Source organism: Amphichorda felina, assembly GCF_050947745.1.
Source record: "Amphichorda felina strain 45539 chromosome Unknown scaffold_9, whole genome shotgun sequence".
NCBI classification, from domain to species: Eukaryota; Fungi; Ascomycota; class Sordariomycetes; order Hypocreales; family Bionectriaceae; genus Amphichorda; species Amphichorda felina.
In genome coordinates this window covers 2,384,501-2,408,576 of record NW_028145041.1, presented here as the reverse complement: position 1 = coordinate 2,408,576, position 24,076 = coordinate 2,384,501, and the positions used below count along the sequence as shown (strand labels likewise).

The 24,076-nt window shown below is 54.6% G+C and overlaps 8 protein-coding genes across 8 annotated transcripts; 3 read left to right on the top strand and 5 right to left on the bottom strand.

Annotated features, from left to right (window-relative positions):
- Positions 1-321: 321 nt before the first annotated feature.
- On the bottom strand, positions 322-2,168 carry ACO1O0_009327 (aspartate kinase; the record flags this gene model as incomplete). The annotated part of the gene is made up of 3 exons (XM_083198676.1): positions 322-419; positions 490-1,747; positions 2,079-2,168. 3 exons carry the CDS (start codon positions 2,166-2,168, stop codon positions 322-324), a joined length of 1,446 nt encoding a protein of 481 aa, XP_083046411.1.
- A 1,020-nt stretch (positions 2,169-3,188) lies between these two features.
- ACO1O0_009326 (RFX DNA-binding domain-containing protein) lies at positions 3,189-5,550 on the bottom strand (the record flags this gene model as incomplete). Its single annotated transcript, XM_083198675.1, has 3 exons — positions 3,189-4,635; positions 4,694-4,906; positions 5,045-5,550. The coding sequence occupies 3 exons, from the start codon at positions 5,548-5,550 to the stop codon at positions 3,189-3,191; spliced, it is 2,166 nt and encodes a 721-aa protein (XP_083046410.1).
- Positions 5,551-8,013: 2,463 nt separating this feature from the next.
- Positions 8,014-8,717, top strand: YOP1 (TB2/DP1, HVA22 family-domain-containing protein; the record flags this gene model as incomplete). The annotated part of the gene is made up of 4 exons (XM_083198674.1): positions 8,014-8,067; positions 8,130-8,345; positions 8,421-8,542; positions 8,597-8,717. 4 exons carry the CDS (start codon positions 8,014-8,016, stop codon positions 8,715-8,717), a joined length of 513 nt encoding a protein of 170 aa, XP_083046409.1.
- Positions 8,718-9,775: 1,058 nt separating this feature from the next.
- On the top strand, positions 9,776-11,738 carry ACO1O0_009324 (stretch-activated Ca2+-permeable channel component-domain-containing protein; the record flags this gene model as incomplete). Its single annotated transcript, XM_083198673.1, has 2 exons — positions 9,776-10,997; positions 11,053-11,738. The coding sequence occupies 2 exons, from the start codon at positions 9,776-9,778 to the stop codon at positions 11,736-11,738; spliced, it is 1,908 nt and encodes a 635-aa protein (XP_083046408.1).
- A 328-nt stretch (positions 11,739-12,066) lies between these two features.
- ACO1O0_009323 (uncharacterized protein) lies at positions 12,067-12,520 on the bottom strand (the record flags this gene model as incomplete). The annotated part of the gene is made up of 3 exons (XM_083198672.1): positions 12,067-12,146; positions 12,212-12,358; positions 12,454-12,520. The coding sequence occupies 3 exons, from the start codon at positions 12,518-12,520 to the stop codon at positions 12,067-12,069; spliced, it is 294 nt and encodes a 97-aa protein (XP_083046407.1).
- Positions 12,521-13,039: 519 nt separating this feature from the next.
- ACO1O0_009322 (RAMP4 family protein) lies at positions 13,040-13,382 on the top strand (the record flags this gene model as incomplete). Its single annotated transcript, XM_083198671.1, has 3 exons — positions 13,040-13,042; positions 13,099-13,234; positions 13,318-13,382. 3 exons carry the CDS (start codon positions 13,040-13,042, stop codon positions 13,380-13,382), a joined length of 204 nt encoding a protein of 67 aa, XP_083046406.1.
- Positions 13,383-13,767: 385 nt separating this feature from the next.
- Positions 13,768-15,626, bottom strand: ACO1O0_009321 (small acidic protein family-domain-containing protein; the record flags this gene model as incomplete). Its single annotated transcript, XM_083198670.1, has 4 exons — positions 13,768-14,730; positions 14,788-15,069; positions 15,149-15,453; positions 15,566-15,626. 4 exons carry the CDS (start codon positions 15,624-15,626, stop codon positions 13,768-13,770), a joined length of 1,611 nt encoding a protein of 536 aa, XP_083046405.1.
- A 2,101-nt stretch (positions 15,627-17,727) lies between these two features.
- ACO1O0_009320 (bZIP transcription factor) lies at positions 17,728-18,375 on the bottom strand (the record flags this gene model as incomplete). The annotated part of the gene is made up of 2 exons (XM_083198669.1): positions 17,728-18,134; positions 18,195-18,375. The coding sequence occupies 2 exons, from the start codon at positions 18,373-18,375 to the stop codon at positions 17,728-17,730; spliced, it is 588 nt and encodes a 195-aa protein (XP_083046404.1).
- Between the last annotated feature and the right edge of the window lie 5,701 nt (positions 18,376-24,076).

The following is a 24,076-nucleotide window of genomic DNA, read 5'->3' as shown; positions in this document are numbered from 1 at the left end:
ACACTGCTAGTACTGGAAAAAGGACCAGTCAATGTTAGATGTTCATGCCAGATGTCGTATTTTCATTCCCCGTCCTCGTAAGATCATCTAATCCCTTCTACAAGACAACAAACCCCCAAACTCCGGAAAATATGGCCCAGCGGCGATCTCTCCAGCCCCTCCAGGCTCTCTCTTTCCAGTAGATCTGCAGCAGACCTGTACCATTTCCCATAATACGTGATGTACATCATGGGTTCCCCAGATATAGTTGCATCTTGTGTCCATATATACCGGGTTATTTTTTTTTAAAAAAAAAATTTGGGGTATATACCTCTCCTACACTTAGTCTAGAAAGGTGAACAGGTTCGTGTGCAGGACATTCATGGCCCGCGTGGCGTCCATGGCGTCTATCACACATGAAATGTTAATCTCGCTCGCACCTGTTCAAGTTAGCATAAATTACATTACATTAAACAGGCCGTAGAGGTCGGGTGTGTGTGAGAAACTTACCCTGGGAAATCATCTCGAGGTTGATCTGGTGCTCGCCCAGGACAGAGAACATGCGGCCTGCAATGCCCACCATCTGGCGCATGTCGGCGCCGACGAGCGACAGGATGGCCATGTTGGAGTAGATGGAGACTTCGCCGCACTCCTCGAGCTCGTTCTTGGCGGCGGCAATGTTCTCGAGCTGCAGGTTGCACGAGTGGATGGCGAGGGAGACGTGGACCTCGCTGGTGGAGATGAGGTCGACCGACACGGAGTGCTGGTCGAGGATGGAGAAGATGCGCGCGAAGAAGCCGTGCGAGATGGACCGCTTGTTGGAGTGGATGTTGATGATGCTGATGTGGTCCTTGATGGTGACGGCCGTGGGACGCTTGGGCTTGCGCGTCGGCGAGCTGGACAGCGAGCGGCCGCGCTGGTGCTGGCCAGGGGCGCCGCGAGGGGGCGTGGGCCGGGGCACGACGACGGTGCCGTTGCCGCGCGGGTTGTTGACGTTCTTGATGCGGATGGGGATCGGGGGGTCGGCGTGGATGACCTGGTCCATGGTGAGGTGGTGGATGACCTCGGAGCCGTAGAAGGTCAGCTCAGCCGCCTCGGACGGCGTGATGGTCGACAGCAGGCACGCCGTGGGCACCTTGGACGGGTCGGCCGTGAAGATGCCGTCGACCTCCTTCCAGATCTGCAGCTCCTCGGCCTTGAGCCCAACAGCGCACAGGGCAGCGCAGAGGTCGGTGTAGCCGCGGCCAATGTCACCCTCCATGAGACTGCCTGGCACGTTGCCGAAGAAGCCCGTGACAACGGGGACACGCGCCCCGCAGGCAGCCACCTTGGCGGCAAAGGCTGTGGTGGCCTTGGTGTAGAAGCCGGGGCCTAGTTTGGCGGCCGAGTCGTTGTGGAATATGTCACATAGGTCGACGTACTCGGCGTCGACGCCATAGGTCTGCAGAAGGGCGGTCATGAACAGGCAGCTCAGCCTCTCGCCGTAGCTGACGACGCGGTCCTTGGAGCGGGCATTGATCTCGAGGTGGAAGCGCTTGGCGGCGGCGACATACTCGATGAGCTCCTGGCACTCGGCCTTGACGCGGGCGATGAGCGCGGCCCTGAGCTCTGGATCCGTGATGAAGGCCTCGGCGGCGAAGATGTGGTCGTTGCAGATGTGGAGGATGAGGGTATTGGCGGCCTCGATGAGCTTCTGCTGGTCATCCTCGGTGGCGCCGGCCGTGTTAACGGCCCTCAGCTTGTCGTAGACGCCAAGGAGGCTTGACGTCTGTCTCAGCCATGTGGTTCAGGCGGCTCCCGCGACATGGTGTTTGGGGTAAGAGGCTTGAGACTCACCGGCTAGTGGTGCCCTCGGCTTTCTTGCCCGTACTGCGGGCTGAGCACACAACGACGACTCTGTTCTTGGACAGACTTGCTCTGGAAATGTGGTCAGCCTGATACTGCTCGCATGCTCATCTGGGACCCTGGCCATCTCAGGCCCGAAAACGGAAGCATATAACGAACGTACTTGACAATATCACGAGCAATCTGACAAGAAGTCACCGTCAGCAGAGAAGCCTCATACCATCTGGACAATCGGTTCACTACCACCCACTCACCTTGTCTGGAAACTTGCCGACGCTGGTGCCGCCAAACTTTTGGACGATCCATCCCAGGTCAGATGAGTTGTTGTGAGTCGAGGCCCCCATGGTGTGTCCCCGTCCTCGGTTCAGCACCAGCGAAGTGATCGGCCACGTTCCTGTTCGTTCAGTGTTCAAGATGGAAGGTCGGGGGGGTGAAGCGGTGAGAGGGGAGAGGCCAGAGGTCCGAGGTCAGAAGAGAGAGAGGCCGTCCGATAAAAGTCCCAATCTAGTCAAGATGAGCCGCTACCATGTGGTTTGGATAAAGTGAGAGTTATTATAGACGTCGCCTTAGTCACTCTCTTTTTTTCTCAGCGCCACCCACCACGCACTTCAACCCACCGGCTCAGACCGGCACTACCTCGAGTTGGAGAAGCTTTTTCTGGGGACTCTCCAACTGGCAACCACTGCAAATGGTCAATTGCAACGGCCCTCTCTGCTGGTCAGCTGGGATCCCAATGGCACGGCAACTTGCTCAATTCAGGGCCAGGTTGGACATATTAATACTACTAGTACTAGTCATAAACACCCATCCGTATACTACCGATGTAATATTCCACCGTCGTCTAATATGGCTCACACCTCCGTAAACGGAGCTAGTAATACGAATACGACACAGCACACAGCACACCCAGCACAATGCGTACAATGCATGTGCTCTGCTCCATGGCTCGACGCTTTCATCCACGCCCAACGCACATCCGTCTTCGCCATCAATATCACGTCGCTCCATCACATCAAAGACAGTCATCAATTGACAGGCTGTATCGGAAACTCGATTCGCTTTACATTCCGTGATTCATGTACCGCCCCCAATGTTCCAACTAATACTCCAAACAACAGTTGTACAGCAGCTGTATCCGAGTCGCAGTAATAAGCCAAGAACCACAAGGTCACAACACTCAAGGTTCCGTGAACCAATGCTGTCCAACATCCACCCAACTGACAAATGCCCAAAGAATGCTGAAATAATACACCGGTATCCGGTGACTGGATATCCTGAAACCCGTAATGTACCGTTCATCCATAAAATCCCGTTTCATCGTTTCGTTCCTTCGTCACCTCAGGATCAGTCTCGTCCCATCCCATCTAGTACGTGAGCTCCGCATTATCCCCCTCTGTGAAGGCGAACTTCTCCATCGGAAAGTCCGTCTCGGGTGTCCGGATCCCAATACCACTGTCTTCGTGTGAATCCCCTGCCGTCTCTGCCGCCTGGCTGCGTTTCGGCGGGAATGGTGCGCGGTCTGACCGCCCTGGCGACTCTGACACAGACATGGGCTCCCGAGATGTGGGTCCCATCTCCACGTCCAGGTCCGCGTTGTCTATGCTGGGCTCTTTCTGCCCGCCTTCCGCCACCACTGATGTTCCCTGCGTGGGTCCTGCAGGTTCCTCCCGCAGCTTCTTAGTATGCAGGAATCCCCCAACCTCAGCCAGAAACCAGGCATCTTCGTCCATAAACGTCTTTGCAACCCACCAAGCGCTGAAACTGGTACATCCCTTCATTGTAAGCTCCCTCGCGATAGCTGTCCCTACCCTCTCCACACACCAGACGATGTCTGCGTGTGATGCGTAGGGGAACCGCTCTGGGAGGCCCATTAAAAAATTCCGCATTCGATCAACGGCAGACGGCGCGGACCCATTCGATTCGTCCTCTTGTCCGTCTAAGCTTAGATGCTTGGCACCCACGAGGCGTGGCATTTCGCTGATCAGGAGCTCGGCCACGTCGTCCATTCCCCGGCTTGGTACGCTCTCAGCGATCTTGCGTGGGTTGATATGCTCTCCCCAATCCGCATACATCTGGTCCCTGTTTGCCTCGATAACCATCGAGCTGGCTGCAGCGTGGGCCGTCAGGTTCACCCGCGTCATGCGCTCGAGGATCCCGGAGAAGATAGCTGCGGGGACCACCTTTGCCTGCATCACATGCGCAGGCTGTCCGTTGAACGATTCAATAATATGGGGCACAAGACGCTCTGATATGTTCCGCATCCGATTCAGGACCTGCTTGGGCAGCGCCTTGAGCGAATTCGAGAAAGCGAACTTGGTCAGACGATGATATAGAATGATGTCGCACTGCTCGATCCAGGGGGCCATGCTTGGATGGGCGAAGAGCTTCTGCACAGGCATCGTCAGGGTGCCATGGAAGGACGTGTACAGATGAAAAAAACTCTTATCCCGTAGAAAACGGAAGCTCTCGACGATTGAGGTGCACTGCGCCCGGTAAAGTGCCGCGAGGGAGTCAGCGGCATCCTTGTCGGTTTGTGGCGGCAAAAATGCGTCAATTGGAGGTAACACCAGAGGGTCATTAACATCCTGTGTAGTCTCCAGATCTGTCGTGAACCTGAGGTTGACGGGCGCTTTGAAGCTGGGGTCAGCCATAGCGTCCTTGGTACCAGCCTGAGAAGCAACATAACGGCTATGTGACCTTGGGCCATGGTTGATCTGTGATGGGATATGGGTGAACTGTGAGTTGGGGGCGTCCTCGGGCGATGGTAAACGTCCGCCTCTGCTGTCATCCTTTGGCTGGGTCGTTGGAGAGCTGCGGCAAGATTAGAACCGCACAGAATGACAAAATGGCTACTGTGAAATGTACTTACTTGAAGTCGAACTCCTGTGCTTGGGCTGCCGCGCCAGGAACCGGGGCGGGAATCCCACCCACCAAATCCATCTCGGGAGGTGGAGGGTCGCGAAGTTGGAAGTTGCAGTAGTGGTACTTTGACTCGCCTCTCACTCCAAGACGTCTGGTCTTAATCGATGGAAAGACGACGCGCACCAATTTTCCAAAGCTCGCCGGGTTGAGGACCATCACCCTGTCATTTGTGCATTGCGTTGCATATGAGTGGTATACACGGCTGCGTGGAATCGAGCTCCTGCTTTCCACGCAGCATGAATCAAGCCTGTCCCAGTTAGAAAATAAGAGCTTGTTTCAAAGGGGGCGTTTTACTTACCAAAGCATGGCATATAGTTGACGTTTACGCTCGGCATTAGGACCGCGTTCGTTACCGCGGAGGTCCTCCGCGACATTTTGTAGCTTGCGTTTGCGGTTGGTATGAAACAGATCTCTCATTTCACCATCATTATTGGCATTTGACCTCCTTTTGGAAGTTTTGCCTTTGGCAGCTTTGCTGTCGTGGTCTCCATTAGCAGTCATGGACGCCGTGGTATGGTCGATGCTGGCTTCGTTGTCGAGGTTGCTGTCGTTCCAGTTCTGTGAATGGTACATGTGGTGCTGTGCTTGAAGATGCTGCTGTTGTACATGCATATGCTGTTGAGCTTGCATCTGTTGCTGGGCCTGCATCTGATGTTGCGCCTGCATCTGATGCTGAGCTTGCATCTGATGTTGAGTCTGCATCTGATGACTCGCAAACTGAGATGGTACGGGGTGGTTGTTCATGCTGTTCATCTGAAAATGGTTCGCACCAGCCTCCGGGTTGGCAACTTGTTGCAGAAGCATGACTTCTTCTCCCGTTGCTGAGTGTCTTGGGTGACCTGGTTGCCCCGGTTGCCCCGGGTAACTTGGCTGACCTGGTTGCATTTGGGAAAGTTGAGGCCACCCCTGAGTATACATTCCCGGAATGTTTGAGAAATCGTTTGATTCTACGTTGGGTTGTGTCGTTGCGCTGTGGGCTGATGTAGTTGATGCTCTGGATTGTGGTCTTGTGTTGGAGGAAGTAGGGCGCCTTGGGGGCGCGTTCGACTCATCTACTTTTGTTGTTAGTAAACAATGATTAAATTTGGCTTTTGGACAGAGTTTGGTCACCTGGAGCCATGATGAAGCTGGCGGAAGGAAGTTTACGATGAGGAAGGCTTATCCAGGTCGGACTCGAACAACAAACATTGCTTAGTAGTGGCGCGACCAGATACAGCGCTTATACAGGCTGCGGCCGAGCCAACCTCGGCGGACGATATGGTAAAAACGAGCGGCAGAATGAGAATTTTTGAGGTTGCGCGATGCGCAAGGGTCTGCACGAGGCCTGCCGGTATGCGCGACCCTAAAAGATATCAATCGTTCGTGAGATGCAAGGCAGGCGGTTGTTGTGGTCGGAGTGTTTTCCTGTTGCGAGGCCAACGGGAGGAGAAATGAACGGGGAATCAGTGGGCGCAGGCGCACGGACCCCTCACTAACGTGCGTTAGGTAAGCAGGCATGCTCGGCCGGCCCTCATTTGCTGGAATTCCTCCTGAGGGTCCGCCTCGTCCAGCCACAAACACCCATCTGAGGTCAGTCTTCTGCGGTGGCTGTACGAAAGGGCGACAGGAAAAAAGCCCCCAGTCCGAAACATCTTGGGCAGATTTTGTGAACCACTTTAGCTGGTGAGGCTCAATGAAGGTGATCGCAACTGTCCCAAGAGATTAAGATCATTGTAGCATCGTACCACATGTTGTTATTGATATTATGGAATTTACCCAGTCTACAAACTTGAGTGGTAAGAGAAATGTTGTGATCTTCTATTTTTGTCCAAACAATGCACGTCAGTTCTTCCACACTATCAGCGGCGCCGCTTTAGACTTTTGGACCCTGGGATACGAGACTCACGAGTATTCGTGAGATGATAGTAATTCATCATCTACTCTACTTCTTACGACTAGTATCTATTAGTATCCGTAGTAGTAATACGCTTTTATGCGCTAAATGTAGTGACCGTGAGCTTTGAGGTTACTTATTGCTAGGGTATTCGAAGATGGTGTTGGAAGATCAACCAATTACGATCTCCTAGGTGGCTTCATACAAAACGCACCTACCTGCCTTCAGTAGCGTTTGAGAACGCTATACAAATAAGATCCATCACCTCATTGACACTGATAGCCTCTAGGGGCTAGCAGCCGTCGGACGAATACGCCTATTCAGGGCAGATGGCTTGATGATACATTACCCAACATGCCATATCTGCAGCACACGTGCCCCCAACCACCGGGTAAGCTAACGAGGACCTCGATGATGCGTCTCGCAACAAGAAGAAGTCGTGCCTATGAGTACGAATACTATGTCGATAATCATGTCCCTGTCCCAAATGTAAACAACCAGGCCACTTTACAAAGGCGGCACAATCACTAAGCCCTATTCAGAGAGCACCAACCCGGCAACATCCAGCTAACCCTCACGATGAGGGGCATCAAGCTGTGAAGCAGCCAGGTCCCTAATAGCAGAAGCCAGCCTGGTCCATGCGCACGATCTCATTGACCATCGCTGCACCTGTTCGTCATGCCAAACAACTGGCTAGCTAGTTTGGGATGTGAAAGCGTCGAAAACGAGTGACCGGTATTGCCCTTGGCCGCCCGCGGAATTTTGTAGTTTAGCGTCGAACTGAATTGGCGAGTCCTGTTTAAGTGCCAGTGAGGAGAATCAAAGTTACCTCGGGCCAAAGCTGAAATTGATGTCGCAACGCAGTGTTCGAGTTGTTGGTGGTGTTCGCCGTGGGCATTGCTGGCCCTGACTGCCCTGCTTCTGATCCTGCTTTGCGTGCCTGCAAGTGTGTGGGATGTTTAATACACAAGTACTTCTTGACTATCTACACTTCTTGCCCCGCAATGTAGACTGCGAAACTGAGGTACCCTATGTTGCGAGGGAGCCACTCCCATAATATGCAGGACGTCCCACACAGATGACGCTGTTTCAGAGTGGGTGGCCATCGATTAAATCACACACGTCAGTCAGCTCTTTCCACCCTCCCACTCCCTCATCATCTGTCGCTTGCAACTATCCTTTGCTCACAAGCCAGCCCGTAACACCTTCCAGCAACCCACAGACTTGCTCCAAAAGCGCTTCTGTCGCCCAGCCATTGCTCTCGCCCCAAAGCACCACCCTTATCCATCGCAGGCCGTCCATTCCGAGTTTCCGCGAAACCCTCGTCACCCCGCACACGCACCGCCCTCTCAGCCCTGACGTCGCACTCCGACTTCCTGTCGTCCAACCTCAAAATGGCTTCCGCCCAGGAAAAAGCCCAGAACTACCTTGGAGCACTCGATAAGGAGGTAATTAAAAGACCCGACGCAACCTGCACGCACCTACCCGTGTGCTAACAGCTGCATTGTAGCTCTCCAAGTACCCCGCCCTCAACAACCTTGAGAGCCAGGCTGGTATCCCTAAGGCCTACGCTGTCATCGGTCTCGCTGCTCTCTACTTCTTCCTCATCATCTTCAATCTCGGCGGCCAGCTCCTTACTAATCTGGCTGGTTTTGTCATCCCCGGCTACTACTCGCTGAATGCCCTCTTCACTCCCGGCTCTGCCGACGACACTCAGTGGCTGACGGTAGGCCCCTTCCCGCAACTGCTACTTGCGCTCCTTGGCATCACAGACACTGGCTAACATGACCATTGCACGCAGTACTGGGTTGTCTTTGCTTTCTTCACTGTCATGGAAAGCTTTATCAACATTGTCTACTGGTTCCCATTCTACTTTGTTTTCAAGTTCATCTTCCTCCTCTGGCTGTCTCTGCCTCCCTTCCAGTAAGCTCCGACGATGTTATGCAGCTCTTAATTCCACTTACTGACAGCAAATAGCGGTGCTCAGATCATCTTCCGATCTTTCCTTGCGCCGACTCTCGGCCGCTATTTCGCTGGATCCGGCGCGACCGCCTCCAATCTGCGCTCCAAGGCCGAGAGCTTCAACAAAGCCGAGTAAATCTCCATCGGCACCCGCTAGCGACCTACTCGCACCCTGGTACGAGCTGTTCAATTTTCCGGGTCTGCTAGCAACCACGGGTGGTCCTGATGCACTTGTGCACATGACTTCTGCAATTCCCTCGAGGGACGTGCCCGTCCTGGCATGACGGGGGTAGAACACAAGGGGGTGGGCTTGAGCCTCATGGGCTCTAGGTGATGACTATGCCATGGCCCTAGGCCTTGGCGATATTTGCTCTGGTGCTGACTGAATTTTGCTGTCTGACCGTGGTGAAAACCAGATGAACTGGCGTCTCTCAAGTCTGATGGCAACGGAACTTAGGTAGTAATGGCTGATGATTCTCGGCATGAAGGTATTATTAGTACGGAATGAAAACTTAGGACTAATTGTTTGATCCAATGTACGACATCAATTTGTGCAGTCTACTACCCATCTCTCTATAAGGCGGCGCCGGCGTTTAGACGACATTCTTCCGCTTTGTGGACACAGTCAATACCATGTACAACCTCACCAAAGGTATTAAGTGGCTCAGTTTCGGAATACCCAACATCTTCGACCGAAATACTATCATCAGGCCCTACCGTAGCTTGAGCTCATGTAATTGGAACAAAGATGGCCCTCGCGACGTCATTTTGGAGCATGGCCCTGTCCTGCCCTGGTGGCTGTGCATCGGGACCTGAGTGTGGCTGCTGCGCCTTACCTCAATTCAGCAAGTGGCAAAGGGAGAACGATGTGGTACGTACAGAGTACTTCGTACAGGCATTATTACTCGTACTCATAACAACCCGCCAAGACCTCACCCATCATCAGCACTGAGCACGCCGAGCACTTGAACCTTTAACAACCCGTCAGCCCATTCTTCCGCCAGCGGATTATTTACTTCCAGGTACATCGCCAGCCAACGCGAGCGCTCACCATGACAAGCGCGCCATCGATAACGGCGCCATAGGAGGAACTCGGCCGATACAGAAACGCACGTGGCCTTGATCAAACGCCCCGACTAGAGGAACCAGGCGACATAGACGAGCCCCCCTGGAGGGCCTGCGGTCGCCTTCACAATGCAGTTGAGCCCGCTCCAGTCGCGTCTGGTAGCATCCCTCGTTGCCTCCATCTTCATCCTGGCGCTATACTGGCTTCTCTGTTTCCCCAACTTCGCCCTCGCGGCCGAACCACCTCTGCGATCCTACCTCGACCTCGAATCCTCCGTCGATCTTGACCAGTCTCTCGAGCAAAATGGACCATTACAACTCTTATATGAACCCGAGTTTGGCCTGTTTGATCGAAGTATAATAGGCAGACAAGAAGAGGCAGGGCCGCGGGACATTGGCAAGGACCAGCCAGTCAGGTGGACTATGGAGCCGGGGGGTTCAGCGTGCTACAAACTCGACATTATTGACACAGATCAATACGGTGCTGATTTAGAGGAAAAGGATGAGGAGGAGGGGGGGGAGGAGGAAGAAGAAAACGAAAAAGAACGAACTCGACGACAAACCGGCAAGTCGAAGACTGTCTACATATCGGCAACAACTTGCGTGCAGCCATATTTGACCAACCCGGATGCTCAATCCCGGGTTCCACTGCCACTCAGACTGGTCGCTTCGACCTCGAGCGACGGGTGTCCAACGAGTGTCGATAAGACGGGCAGCAGCGACGGCGGGCAAGACTTCGAGGAAGGACTTGTCGAGGTGGAACTTCCAGTAGGCAACAGCCCGGTCTACGTCAGCATCATCGCGCCGGAGAAATCAGAGGACTTTGAGGGCAAATACGATTTTGAGCTGGTCATGTCACTCAATACATCTTACCACCACTTCGACACACTTAGCAAGACTGTGCCTAGGCTGCTATTGATGGACAGCGATTCGACTGCTGCCCTGCTGCACACGCAGAAACTGACGGATAGGAAGTCAGACACCCAAAGAATCATGGATATGGGGCCCCCGTACGAACTCTTCGTGGAAAACAGCCGGTTTCCTGTATTCGATGGGATCAGACGCTCGTTGTGCGGCATGGAGCAAACTGCCCTAATCTCCGCGAACAAAAACAACGACGGGAGAGGCTCCGGTCTTGTCAATACGTCTATAAGCACAGGCGGACCAGAAAATCTTCCGAAGCAACAGTTCTATTTCGAGGGATTGAACAAGACGTCAAACTATACCGCTGTTCTCGTCCAGGTTGCGGGACTAAATGGCAATGCCGCCGACATTGACAAAAGGCAGGATGAAACATCTAATCTTCGACGATCTGTAGTCTCAGCACCCGTAAATTTCCAGACACTGACAGGTGAGATGTATTTTTGTCCTATTTAAGAAATGCGGACTAATAAGAGCGCCCACAGGCACAACTTGCAAAGTCATTACCGATCTCGCCTTTTGCACAGAGACTCAATGGGCCGTCCCTAGCGGGAACGACTTTGACACCAATGAGCTAGCCAAATTCTACGATAACTACGCGAGGGATATGTACTCGAATTTCGAGAAGATCATGATGCAGATTCCCTGCGAAACATGGACAACGTCCAAGTACACTCTTGCCCGCAATTGCGACGACTGCAAGAAGGCGTACAAACGATGGCTCTGCACCGTGGCGATGCCCCGTTGCGAGGATTACTCGAGCACCAATGGGTATAGGATCGAGCGCAACGTCGGGCAGCCTTTTCCGAACGGGACAATGGTGCCAGAGTCAGACAGGGAGAAGCTTAGCAAATATCGCCGCTACAACGAGTCACGAAACAGCTTCATCGACGACAAGGTTGCGCCTGGCCCGTACAAGGAGATATTGCCTTGCGAAGAACTGTGCTACGAGGTGGTACAGAGCTGCCCAGCGAGTCTTGGTTTCACGTGCCCACTCCCTGGCATGTCGACCTTTAACTCTAGTTACGGAAGACGCATACAGACCTCAACTACGTTGACATGCAACTACCCCGGAGAACCCCGAACTCGAATTAGTGATGCTGGGACGGTTGTGCCGCCCATGCTGCTTCTGAGCCTGGCGCCACTTGGTGTGCTGGCGGCCATGCTATAACGAGACATGTGGGATGCTGGATTTTGTGTCTTGAGTGAAGACGATGGCGTTGGGCGGGAGCATACAGTACATAGACGAGCGACCTGTTCGGCATTTTTTTTTGGATAGCGGAAGCCGCAATGAATCAACATAGATGACATATTAATATATCAGTACCCGAATATGGGCACGGTCAGAGAATCTGCCGCCTGATAAAGTGCAGTATACAAGGCATTGCCGGTCGTACATATCCATTGTACAGTAAGCGGTCCATTGTAACGCCGCAATGCACGCCTTCTGTCGACGTTTTCCCCCCTCAGGGAGCTATGACTGTGTCCTGGTTCGCTCATCAAGCGTCCTTGCCCTTGGCCTCTGCCGCCGCCTTCTTCTTGTATTCTTCCACCTTGGCCTCGAGGTCCGAGATCGTCGCTACAAGCCATGCCATCAGCGCCCATCGAATCACACCACCCTCCTCCGCAGTCGCGGAAACTCACCGTCCGTCTCGGCGCGTATCTCGTCCGTCTCGAGCTTCATCCACGACCAGTACACGAACTGGTACGTTAGCACGGCAATGAGGAGCACCTTTGCCACGGGCCGCGTGAAGGTCTTGTAGAATTCGGACTGCGACCGGGGGGTCGGCTCTGTTAGCTCTTGCTGTCAGAGAAGAGGGAAGAGAGAGAGGGTTGGCGGACAGTTGGGTTGGGGGGTTTGCTCGCGAATGCGCGTGTCGCGGGACGCAGGAGGAGGGACTGTCGATGCGCCCTCAGCGCCGCCGGGCGCGGGAACGGGATTCTCGGCGCCATGATGGTGTTGTGCTTTCCATGCGACCACCAGACTCGAACTGACCTCCAAGTTGGCAGCATCACCTGCAGATGCTGGGCAAGTTTGGAGATCGGTGTGGCGGTGCACCCCGCGTTTTTCCATTCCAGCCACACAAGGACCCCAAAGTGGCAAAGGGGGGAAGGGAAGGGGATCTGGGTCCCCGAAGTTGGCGGACCGCGCGGATTGCCAAGACGCGTGGGTGCGCGCCTTCCCGCCGCAGCCCTTTTGGGGACACGTCCCATCCTTGACGACACATGTCCACCAGGGAGGGAGCTTCATCCCGTCAATCTGTCCATTTTCCACGTTTCACCACCCGACCAAGCCGTCCGCGCGCCAAGTACAAAAGGAGGCGAAAATCGCGCTACCGACAACGCTTTAATCCGTTTTCCCTTGTTATACTCGACTCTTGCTTTTGCTTGCTTCTGCATCTTGCTACCATCGCAACCCGCCGTTTCCCCTAGCTCCCCCGTTCATCTCCCTCCTCCCATCCTCAAACCACAATGGTACGTCCCGGCACGCTGAGGCTTCAACCTCTCAGTCGCTAACCTCAGTGTGACAGGCACAAACCCTCGAGCAGCGGCGGCGCAACGCCAAGTTCGCCAAGACGCAGGAGTCGCGCATGGGCAAGTCGGAGGACCAGCTCAAGAAGAAGGTCAAGGAGGTGCACAAGTCGCCCATCTCCCCCTTCTGGATGCGTGAGTCTCCCCCTCTCCCATACACAACCCCAATATCCCGATGTCTCTGGGGCGCAGCTGGTCTGACAATTGGTTACGAACAGTGCTGCTCGGCTTCATCGTCTTTGGCGGGCTGGTCTTCGAGGGGATTTCCCGGTTCTTTGGGTAGGGCATGATCCGCGAAATGCGAGCGTAGGGGCGAGGATTGAGGGACGGCGTCCGGCCAAAGGGTGACACACATCCACCCCGTCCAGAGCAGGGTGATTACTGGCTACGAGCGTGGAAACCAAGCGACGGGATCATTGCATGCGGTCTCAAGAGGAGACGGGAGGTCTGTACAGAACATTATGGCGCAAGAGGCAAATTGGCTGCGGCAGCATTCATGGGTTACATTTCAATTACTGTCTATTTTGCCACTATATTTTTTTTCTAGCCCCGACGCCGTGCTACCACACATGGGTGGCCGAAAGCAAAAGTCTTTCTCGTTCGAAACCAAGCTATACCCGTTTCCTTGTCCTGCTGCTGTACATAGGCCAACATCTCTTTGAGTCATCTCAGGCCCCGAGGCCACGTCGATGGCTGCCGCCTTCGTTCTTGGCCTTCATCCCCACCTCGAATTGCCTCTGGATATCAGCCTCGGCCTTGATTGAGTTAGACTTGGACTTGGAGGACTTCTTCTGGCTGGATGAGTCCGCGGCGACGCCGCCCTTCCTCCCGCCGAGGAGACGTAGCATCTTTTCCCGGCGGGCTTGGCCGCCCTCGAGCTCCTCAATGTTCCACTTCTCGGCGTCGCCACTGACGGCCTCCTCAGGCTCAGCCTCCTTTGACGACTTCTTGCTCTTCTTCTCCTTCTTCGGGGCGGGCTCTGCATGGTCCTTGGCCTCGGCCACGACCTCAGCCTCTCTCTTGCGCTTCTTCTCGGCCTTCTTGGACTTCTTGTCCTCAGCGACTTCCTCCTCTTCACTCTTGCGCTTCTTCTCAGCCTTCTTGGCCTTCTTGGACTCCTTGGACTCCTTGGACTCGTCCTCAGCCGCCTCGGACTTGTCCTTGGACTTCTTCTTCTTCTTCTTCTTCTTCTTCTCCTCCTCCTTTGTTTCCTCCGCTACTGCTAGTTCCTCGGGTTCAGCAACCTCAGGCTCAGCCACCTCCGCCTCGGCTATCTCCTCCGTCTCCTTCGTTTTCTTGCTGTTCTTCTTCTCTTTTGTCTTTTCGACGAAGGCGTCCTCCTCCTGCTCAGTGGGCTCCTCCGACTTCTTGCTCTTCTTCTTCTTCTTCTTTTCCTTCTTGGGCTCGGGTTCGGAGACGGTGCTTCGGGTAGAGGCAGCATCGCTCTCCCGGCGCTTCTTAAGCACAACCTCGTCGGCAGGGACGCCTGCAGGGACCTCAGCAGGTCCAACCTCCTCGGCAACAGGAGCACCGCCATCAGAGTCGGAGCCAGAGCCGGAGCTGTCGGAGCTGTCGGAGTCTTCCTCGGAGGAGTCCGAAGCCTCCCCGTCCTTGTTGCCGCTCTCCGCTTCCTAATCAAATTCGTTAGCAACCAGTGCCAACACCATCACAGTAGGAAGCCCACTAACCTTGGCCTTGGCCTTGATGTACTGGTCATACTGCTGGGCAGCTCGCCTCGACTCAGCCATGAGCTTGTCAGACTGGACCTTGAGTTTCTCGGCACGCTTCAGGAGGTTCTTGCGGCGCTTCTCCTCCTTGTACTCGGGAGTCTTGATCTTATCGCCCTTCTTAGATTTTAAGATCAATCCGTTCTTCCCATCTTGGTCGGCATCGCTATCGCTATTCGAGTCGTCCGGGAGCAGGTCGGGGGGGTTCTCGGCGTCCTTCTCCTTCGTCTGTCTCTTCTCCTCCTACGCAAAAGCCATTAGCCATCAAAACATGACGGGACCACCGCTCCCTCACACACACACCCAGGGGACTGCCACTAACCTTTCGCTTATCGACAAGGCGCTCGTACTGTAGGGCCGCCTTCTGGGACTGGGCGAGGAGCTTCTCGGCCTGGGCCTTCAAGGTCTCGGAGCGCTTCATCAGCTGCTTACGGCGCTTCTCCTGCTTGGCCGGGCGGTTGGCGAGCTTCTTGAGCTTCATCTCGGCCTTGCGCTCGGGGGTCCACTTGGCGCTGGGCTTGACGTTGGCCTTGCGGGCGCGCTTGGCCTCTGACTTGAGCTGGCGCTTCTCCTTGCGGGCCTCGCTGAGTCTCTTGCGCACCGCTTGGCGGCGCAGGGATTTAGCCTCTGCGGTGATGATTGTCGATCAGCATCATTTGTCAGGGGGATGGGGGGGAGGGGGCGTGGGGGAAGCCGAATCGGAATGTCCGGGACGAGGGGAGGTCGGAGATCAGCTTACCCTTCTCGGCCTTATGCCCATCGGTCACGATGGCATTGGTACCGGTTGCGGTTGACGACATGATGAATATGGAAGGGCTACAGCCGGTGGAGCTGAAAGGTACAAGGCGCGGGGTGTGTCTGAGGTGGTGTGTAGGAATTCGTCGACACTGCAGGCAGAATAGATGCAGTGATGACGCAGATGTCGCCCGACACAGAAAGAACAAGGGCCTAGCAACAGATGCGGTGGAGGGCGCGTAAGAAAATTCTGGGCTGGCAAGTCAATGAAGCTGCCCGGCAGCCTTGTGCCTTTGGAGTGGATGGCGATTTCTGTCTCCTAAACTTGGAGACCATGAAGGGCCAGAGCAAAAAAAAGAGTGGGTAGTGAATTCTGCCGGGCGGTGAGGCGCGGAGTTTCAAGTCTGGGGATCCTCGGTGATCAACGTCTACAGTGGGTCGGGTGTAGCGCTGACAGAGAGCCTCACAGGTAAAGTATCAGTACTTGATGCGTACCTGCACCTGGCCGTTCAAACACTCGAGTCCTCGACATGAGGAATAAAACCTCTTGTAAAGAATTAGGATCTACATTACGCATAGTGTCTGCCTTGCCTGGAGTCAAAAACATAATGAGTCCTCGATAGGCAAGCTGAAAGGGAACCACTGAGCACCGATGAGAAGGTGAATTGCCCGATTGGGCAGCCGGGGATCGTCGGGTAGAGGGCTGTAGCACAGCTTCTAGTGGGATTGGCATACATTCTAGATAGAGTCATAGAATGTTCTAAATTTAACCCGAGGTGACTCGGGGTGTTCCCCTGGGTGTTTGCAGAGCTGCACTTTGCTCCTTGATGCACTATAGTTGGGCGTCGTCTTGGGGCACTGGTGCAGTGGTTGCTTCAGCCCTACGGGGATGCTTGTGCAGCTGTGTAGCACGCACTAGCCACTGCACTGATGCAGCAATGGTCGGACCCAACGTGTCAGTTGATGACATGGACGACCCAGCTGGGGCGCACTCGCACAATCGTGCAGAATCCGGGGAGATGGATGCGATGCATCCGCCATTATGGCTCATATTATGTATCCTCCCAGATGCCAGAGTGGTATCGAGGCACACGAGACTCGACCGGTAATGTCCGACCGCTCACCAACCGCCCACGCCAGCACCCGAATCTGCCTCGTGAGCCCACGCGACTGCAACGCTGCAACGCTGCACGCCTGCGTCGCCCCTTTCATTCTCTGCAAGCAGGGCCCGTAGGCGTAGGGGGTGGTCAGAGCACAATCGCCCATCAATCAATCGACAACTGCCGCCCAAAGACTAACACGTGGTGACGTTGGGTTGGGGCCTGGGCATGGATCTGAATCATCTGATTGACGACAGCCGCTGGATGTCGGTGGTCGCGCAGAACACCAACCGACTCCGCAGAAGTACCTCCCAACGTCAGTTCGGTAAGATAGAGAGAAAAAAAAAGAGAAGGCGCATAAGTAATCTGTAATTTGCGAATTCTAGGATCGTTTCTACTAGTAGGGCGCCAGCCGCACCACGAATGCCCTCATTGCACCTACCGCATCTGTCGTATTCAGCGCCTTCGGTTGGAGCCGTGGTGGCCCTTTCGGGACAATTGCATCGCCAGCGGGTAAGGAAATACCTGTCCGTCCCCGTACACAAGAAATCATTACGAGTCACCACCGATACTTGCTGCCTGGAGGCGGCCGACTAATGCTCACTCCTAGAATCTAATCCAGGCGCGGGGTAGAATGAAGATCTTGAAATGTACATGTCGCGTTGTGATTCATCATGGTACCATGACCAGCATTCTACAGATACATGGCCCTTCTATTCGTCCGGTCCCTTCCATCCCTCCCTTGTTACCTGTATGTGCTCTTTTTTGTTTCCCAAACGCCTCGCGCGGTGCCCTGATGCCTCCACCGCCACGCATGCAACTCGTGCCGGAGTCGCTCCCAAGTCCCACCCATCGTCGCCCGTCCAAAGTGGAGGGGGGAAGTAGTAGTAGGTATACAGTAAAAACACAAGAAGTGAAGTGAAGACGAGGTCACTCTCGGCCCAACCAACCCGCTGCCGATAAAATCACAAACCAGCGCTGTTTCTATCTGGGAGACTGTCAGCTCTGCAGCTCAGTGAAGAGAGGCACGGGTCGACTTACACAATGCATCCCCGCATGACAAATATCACTGCGGCGTTAGAGGGTTGAACCCCTGTAGCACGGGGCTGTAGTAGCTGGCTGCGGTGTCCTCCATGTACGCATCCTCGGGCCCACTGCTCCCGTAGCTGGGCGCCTGCGGTGGGAACCCCGTCGTGTATGAGGGGATCCCAAAGGGCCGCCCACCGCCGCTGGCGGTCTGGTAGCCACTCCCCTCGTCGCCGACAAAGGTCCCGCGGCCACTGCTGCGCTGGCCCTCGGTCTCGTGCCCGCGCGAGACGACGTGCCCAAAACTGATGCTGCCCCAGGGGAGCCCCGACAGTTCTGTGTCGTTGAGGAAGTCGTCGGCTGTGGGGATGCGATAGCTGTTGCCCGCATTCTCTTGGTTCCTCATCTCGCGCTCGGCCTTGTCCTTGTTCTCCTTGGCCTTTTCTCCTGCAGCAGTGTTAGACCAGGTAGTTTCTTCACAAAGGGGTATTTGATAAGGGCCCGTACGAAACTTGCGCTGCGCGATGCGATTCTGGATGCGGCGCCTCTCCTCGGGGTCCGTGACATCGGCCCAGTCTGTGTCCTTTACTGTGGCCTTTGTGACGCGCTTAGCGTTTGATGGTGATGTTGTGCCAGGGCTGCTGGGCTTGGAGCTCGCCGAGCTCATTCTAGGACTCCGTGGCGACATTTCTGGTTTGGTGGTGTCTTGATGTTTTTCCTGATGTTGTCGTTGTTGTTTCTTCCCTTTCAAGTTTTTGGACTGCTTGGCTTCCTTCACCATGTGGCCAGGCAGGGCGGTAGGCTTCCTTATGTTCTTTCGGAGGCCTTTGCGCCGTTGGATGCGGCTGTCCTTGACGCCTGGGCTGTGGGCCGGGCGAGGGAGAGAATTGACAGCTTTGATGTTGCCTAGCGAGGTTCGGAGGAGTCCAGAAGGTGGTGAGATGTAGTGGGGAGAGGCACTCTGGAAGCGTATAGCAGGCAACGATGGTAGTGTGAGATTATAAACAGGGAGTGATTGGACTTGTAGTGAGGGCATCTAAGAACAAGATGAAAGGCTGTGATATTGGGCGAGTGTCGATACAGACAGGCAAACCCAACGGAGATATATATCGCTGAGGTCTCCTTCAGGGTCTTATATCTCATCCCCTGGTATGGATGGTGGTGTCAGGGTCATCTATTCCCAAGGCAGATTGACCGGCAGGGGACGACTTCTGTGTAAGTGCCAAAGGAGCTCAGGTGTGGCAGGGCTGAGAGTTCGATGCGGTCTTAGGGAGCAGTCCCCGCGAGAAGGCTGTACTACAAGAAGGTTCGATGCTACTGTGGTGGAGCGGCCAGGCGTCTATATTGTCAATTAGGCGTGGGAATCAGCCTGGGAAGAGGGTCGGACGTCGCAGGGGAATGAACAGGTCCCACTGGGACGAATCGGCGGATCTGCGACGGGTACCCGAGGCGGCGTTCAAGGTGTGTAGGGGAGCTAGGAAGTACATGGTCTGGTACCGGAGTACGTACCCGAGTTAAGACAACCAAATCCAGGGGATCAAGGAGAGTGACAGCGGCCATCGTTGATTTGATAGATGTGGGCATTGGGGGGGAGGAGGCCGGCATCCGTAGGGCAGACTTTGTGCCATGGACGCGCCCGGAACTCGCATCTCATGGATGCCCCTGGTGACGCAGGCGGCATACGTTGGACTGGCCTGATGCTTGGCGCCCGAACCCCCTGTTACCGATGGGTTCAACATGACAGATCCTACTCCTGGACTCCTTGTAGCTTGTAGGGGAGTGGGTACAGAGACAGCCTGGCGAAGGGTATTACCGTGAATCGTGGGCGCTGGATCCAATGCTGCATGCACCATCGTGTCCGTAATGGAACATTAGTAATAAGTCATGATGTTCTGGATGCTCAGAACCCATGTCAGGAACAGCAAAAGGCCATGCAGGTTGGGAGCAAGTATCAGTACATGTACCCCCTCGATTTGGGTCCGCGCAAGGGCCCAGAGAGGGGATCATCGCTGGACCTTGCCTCGCTTGCCTGTCCACCACATGGCTGGCCTGGCGCGCCACCATGGCCCCGGCAGTTGTTGCCACAAGCTGCTGGAGCCGCTCACCCGGGTGGTGTCGATGTTCGATGTTCGTGGACATATCCAAGGCTCGTCACGTCCCCAACGCCTTGCGCATGTTTCAAGAAGGGCGATCAGTCGTAGTCTGCATTAGCTACTGCGAGTACATATATAGGCAGATAGCACTATACATAGTAGTATCGTAGCAATGCTGCCACGCCCTCAATCTCTCCCCAAGTTGCACGAGGTGCAGGTACCCCCATTGCAGAGTGGAGATGCATACGGAGTACCTGTATCTTGAGTTCTGGCCCTCTGGCCGGCGTTTGGCCCGTCAAAAGCGTGATGAGAAGCACAGCCTTGGGAGGGGCCGAGGGGGCGGCCAGGCGGGCCCGCCAGAGGAGCGATCCACCCGGCGGCCGCGCTATGAATGTCCCAAGACAGAAATCGACAACCGTGGAAAAGGGTGTAAACTGGCGCAAAGGGCGTCCTTGTCAGAAAGCGTCCAAACGAAATACGATTGAGGTTGGGGCTGAGAAGCAGAAGGTGGGGTGTGGCCAGTGGGCGGATGCCTGCACAGGCCATCCCCACTCCCAGGGCCCTTGGGGTCCCCACTCCCTACCCACCTCGCCTAAAATCTTGAATTGACGGATTCTTAGTGGCTTTGCCGCTACCCGAGGTTCGCACTGATTGGTTCAATGTCGGCCCTTCGTTTTTAAGCTTGGGTCTAACTTCCCACAAGGCACTCTCTGTCTTGGTCGTCGCTCTTGACTGCTTCAGCTCTCAACTCCTCCAAATTCATGATTTGGTGGCCTACGCCAGACTGCAACCACATCATCCAAGTGCCGCCACAGAAAGTTGGGAACAGACATGAGACACAGAAACAGGCACACGCACACGCATACGCACATGCACAGTCCAGCACCCCGGGACGTCACCCACGTTTCTAAAACCCGAAGGATTCGTTTCAAGTCTCCAAACGACGCCAGACCGCGTGGCAATCTCCTCATGGAATATTCCGCCATCCGCCACACGCGTCCTCATCGAAGCGGACTGCAATCACTAAAACCTGTGCGGCAGGGTTCGACTTCTGGGGCACTGTCGCTTTCCTCGCTCTTTGCCCCACGAGCTAATAACGGAGGTGCCGCATCACCATATACGAAAGAAATGCGTAATGACACAACAGAAGGGCCCTTTGCTCATAGAAGCTAAACCATCGACCGTAATGTGTTTCTATCTAACAGCTAAAGGCAAGTTTTGAGAACGTCATTCAGATAAGCAGGTACACTGCATCGTCGCATCGTCGCCACGCCACCCCCTGGTCGATCATCTCAGCACCTTGAATCCTTGATACCTAGGTCCCCGGCTGACGGTCCGCCTTTCTGGTGCCGGCACCCAGTACTCATCCCGTAGCCTGGCCTATCATAATTATTCCGTCACTCGCCTCCTCCGTAATACCCACGGGCTATTTCCATCTTCAAGTCTTTCCGTTTCCGTTCTCACCATCCGTGATAATAGTCAGTTCTCCCCATCTATGCAGCACAGGTGCGGATGAGAGTCAAACGGGGGCTTCGGATCCGGTGCAACGGTGATCCGACGGCTAGATGGATAAGCCGGGTATTCTGTGAGCACTACAAGAAGAAGAACTGAGCGAGAAGTATGCCCAAGGGGCTCCCCGAGACATCTCCCGCCGGAGGAAGATGTGCTGCCACGCACTTATCGCGAGGCATGCCGTGAAGGGTGACTTGCGCTGTCACAGAGAAATGACAAGACTATGCACAGCTGTCCTATACCTTCAGCTGGGCCAATCTTGTCTCACCACTACTCCTATGTATTACCAACGAATATGGTGGCTGTGTGCCCTGTTAGGCTGGCTTGCCCAAACTGTCACGCTGAAAAGGAGAGAAACCAACTGAATTACCTAATGAAGCAATCCTCCAAACGAACAAATACATTAGCCATGCATCATCCCACTCCCTGTGGATGGCATGGCGACGGGGGCGCTAGCTGTGCATCCTCCAAAAATAGATCACGGCAGGAGATCACACCCTTTACCAAGCTTTGGGCACCTTTCCACGAGGCAAAAGGTTACATGGTGTGTTTGAAACGCTCCAAACGGATACTTCACTAAACACCGAAACATAATCAATAACTGCCAGAAATTCGGTTCAGGTCAGTGATCAAGAGGCAATTTACTTACCTTAGTAGTTTCGCTACCTATAGACTTCAATATCTCCATCACACTGCAATAGACCCGGCTATAGCGGCTTGCCCTAGTCTTCGTTCCAAATGTTTATCCTCCTCTGTGACAGCAACAGCTAGGCACTTTAGTAGGATTATATCACGTCAGGAACCGATCTAGGGATATCAGGAGACTGGAGTCTCAGCGATATGTATCATGCAAATACTATGTATGTTGGTACTCACAGGTAAGGCTGACTTGTGTGTCCATCTACATGCACGTGGTATTAGCATCCTCAAATGCAGGATGAGGTTGGGTGAATATTGGAGACGGGGTTCGTGTAGAGTGTTTGTTTGGTGGAAATACACCCAGCAGGGATCTCCATTACCGGGTCATGCACCCATGACGTTCCGCGGAGATGGGGCATGCCAGTCCGCAACCTCAGCTGGGACAAGCTGAAAGTGTCCATGAGGGGACATGTCGCACATCGCTGGCCATTCAATGACAGTTTCGAGTGCGCTCGACGAAATGTTGAGCCCTGCGATGCTACTACCTTCCTTCGGCTTTTCTCTTTCGGGTCTCGGGATGTATTACAGGTTCCGCCTAACTTCTCGAAGATGTCTCGAGAGCGTGTTCCCAGCACCAAGGTTACCTAAACGGGGTAATATGCAGCCCACGATCAGCTTTGGACGGGTTCGTTCAATCAACATGATTGGAAGAACCGCACTGAATCCTCAATGGGGAAAGGTGCGTATATGTACTTGGAGTTGTGAGGTGAGGGGGCGTGTGAAGTGCCTCTGGGGTGGGTGCAGCTCCGGTGAAGCACTGGGGGATGAGTTCACACACGTCGATGAGGCAGAAAGAGGCACGTCAACCATTCACGAAGTTGCCACAGAATACCTGGGCAAGATGATGAGGGCCCGTTACCGTGAAACATGATACATCCGACGGTCGCATGAGGACAGTCGGAATCTGCGGATGTGAAATGACGGCATGGCGTTCTCGCCATCATCCTCCGCCACCATCTATCTACCCTTCGACCAGCACTCCGTTGGCTCGCTCTTCCGCTACAGAAACGAGTCCTCTGGCACACGGTGGCAACTCCCCCGTACTCGGCCATCCGATGGATTTGGGATCATCATCGTGGCTAGCCGGAGGCTCTTTGTTGGCAGTTTAGGAGCGATGCTGTCGTCGGGCCAAAGGAGCGGCTTCCATAGCAAGGAAACTGAGGGCAGACTAGGACGGAATCATGGACTGGACTGCTGAAGACGGACGTTTGTCGTCGGATTGGAAGTACAGTACTCCATAGGTCGGCCAAGACTCGTTGCTTGCCGTCGACAGGTGCCGAGTGTGGTCGATTGGTGGGTGGTGGTGAAGCTCAGACGTGGCGTTGTGCCGACTCCTAAACCCCTTGTCGGCGGAAGGGCGCATCTAGCCTCTATCGAACATTGCGCAGGACAGTCTGGTTACAAAGCAGAGGGCGCGACAAGGCCCCGGCCTAAGCGATGGGAGATGGAGCAGGCATCATCGATTCGGCAAGTTGTTCGTGTCGCCGCCTTTGTTTGGGCGGCCGCCGGTTATGCAAGATTTGCCGGTTTTGGTTTCTCCTATTCGCGTCGTGCTTGGCAAGGGAAGGGCATGTTTGTCATCAGGTAGTTCGGACGAGTTCTGTGTGTGTGGACGTGTGTGCGTGTGTGTGAATGAAGAAGAGTCGATGGAAGAAACGCAACCATGGACTCTTCTTATAATATCCCAAACGTCCAAACGGAGCACCAGGACGCAACAAGGGAGGCCACCGATGCACTTGAATAGATCTCCGGCTGTTACGCCCTATAAGGTGCGTGATCTGACGCCGTAGGGCCCGAATTGGTGCTGCGTGGCCGAGGACCCTGGGTCTTTGTCATGGCTGACACACGATCTGGTGGAGGCGTTGCACCAGGTACCTGACTCTCTAAGCACCTCGCCGATAAAAAGGCCCGATTGACGTTGGATTAAACTTTGAGTTTTGGCCCACGGTCGACGGGCGTGGCGGTTGGTTCTCACTATCTTCACCGTGTGTCAATCCTGTTTCGCGTGGTGGTTATTGTGGGCAAGGAGACGGTCAATTAACGTGACTCAACGTCCGACATTCATGGATACTTTTATGCTCTCAA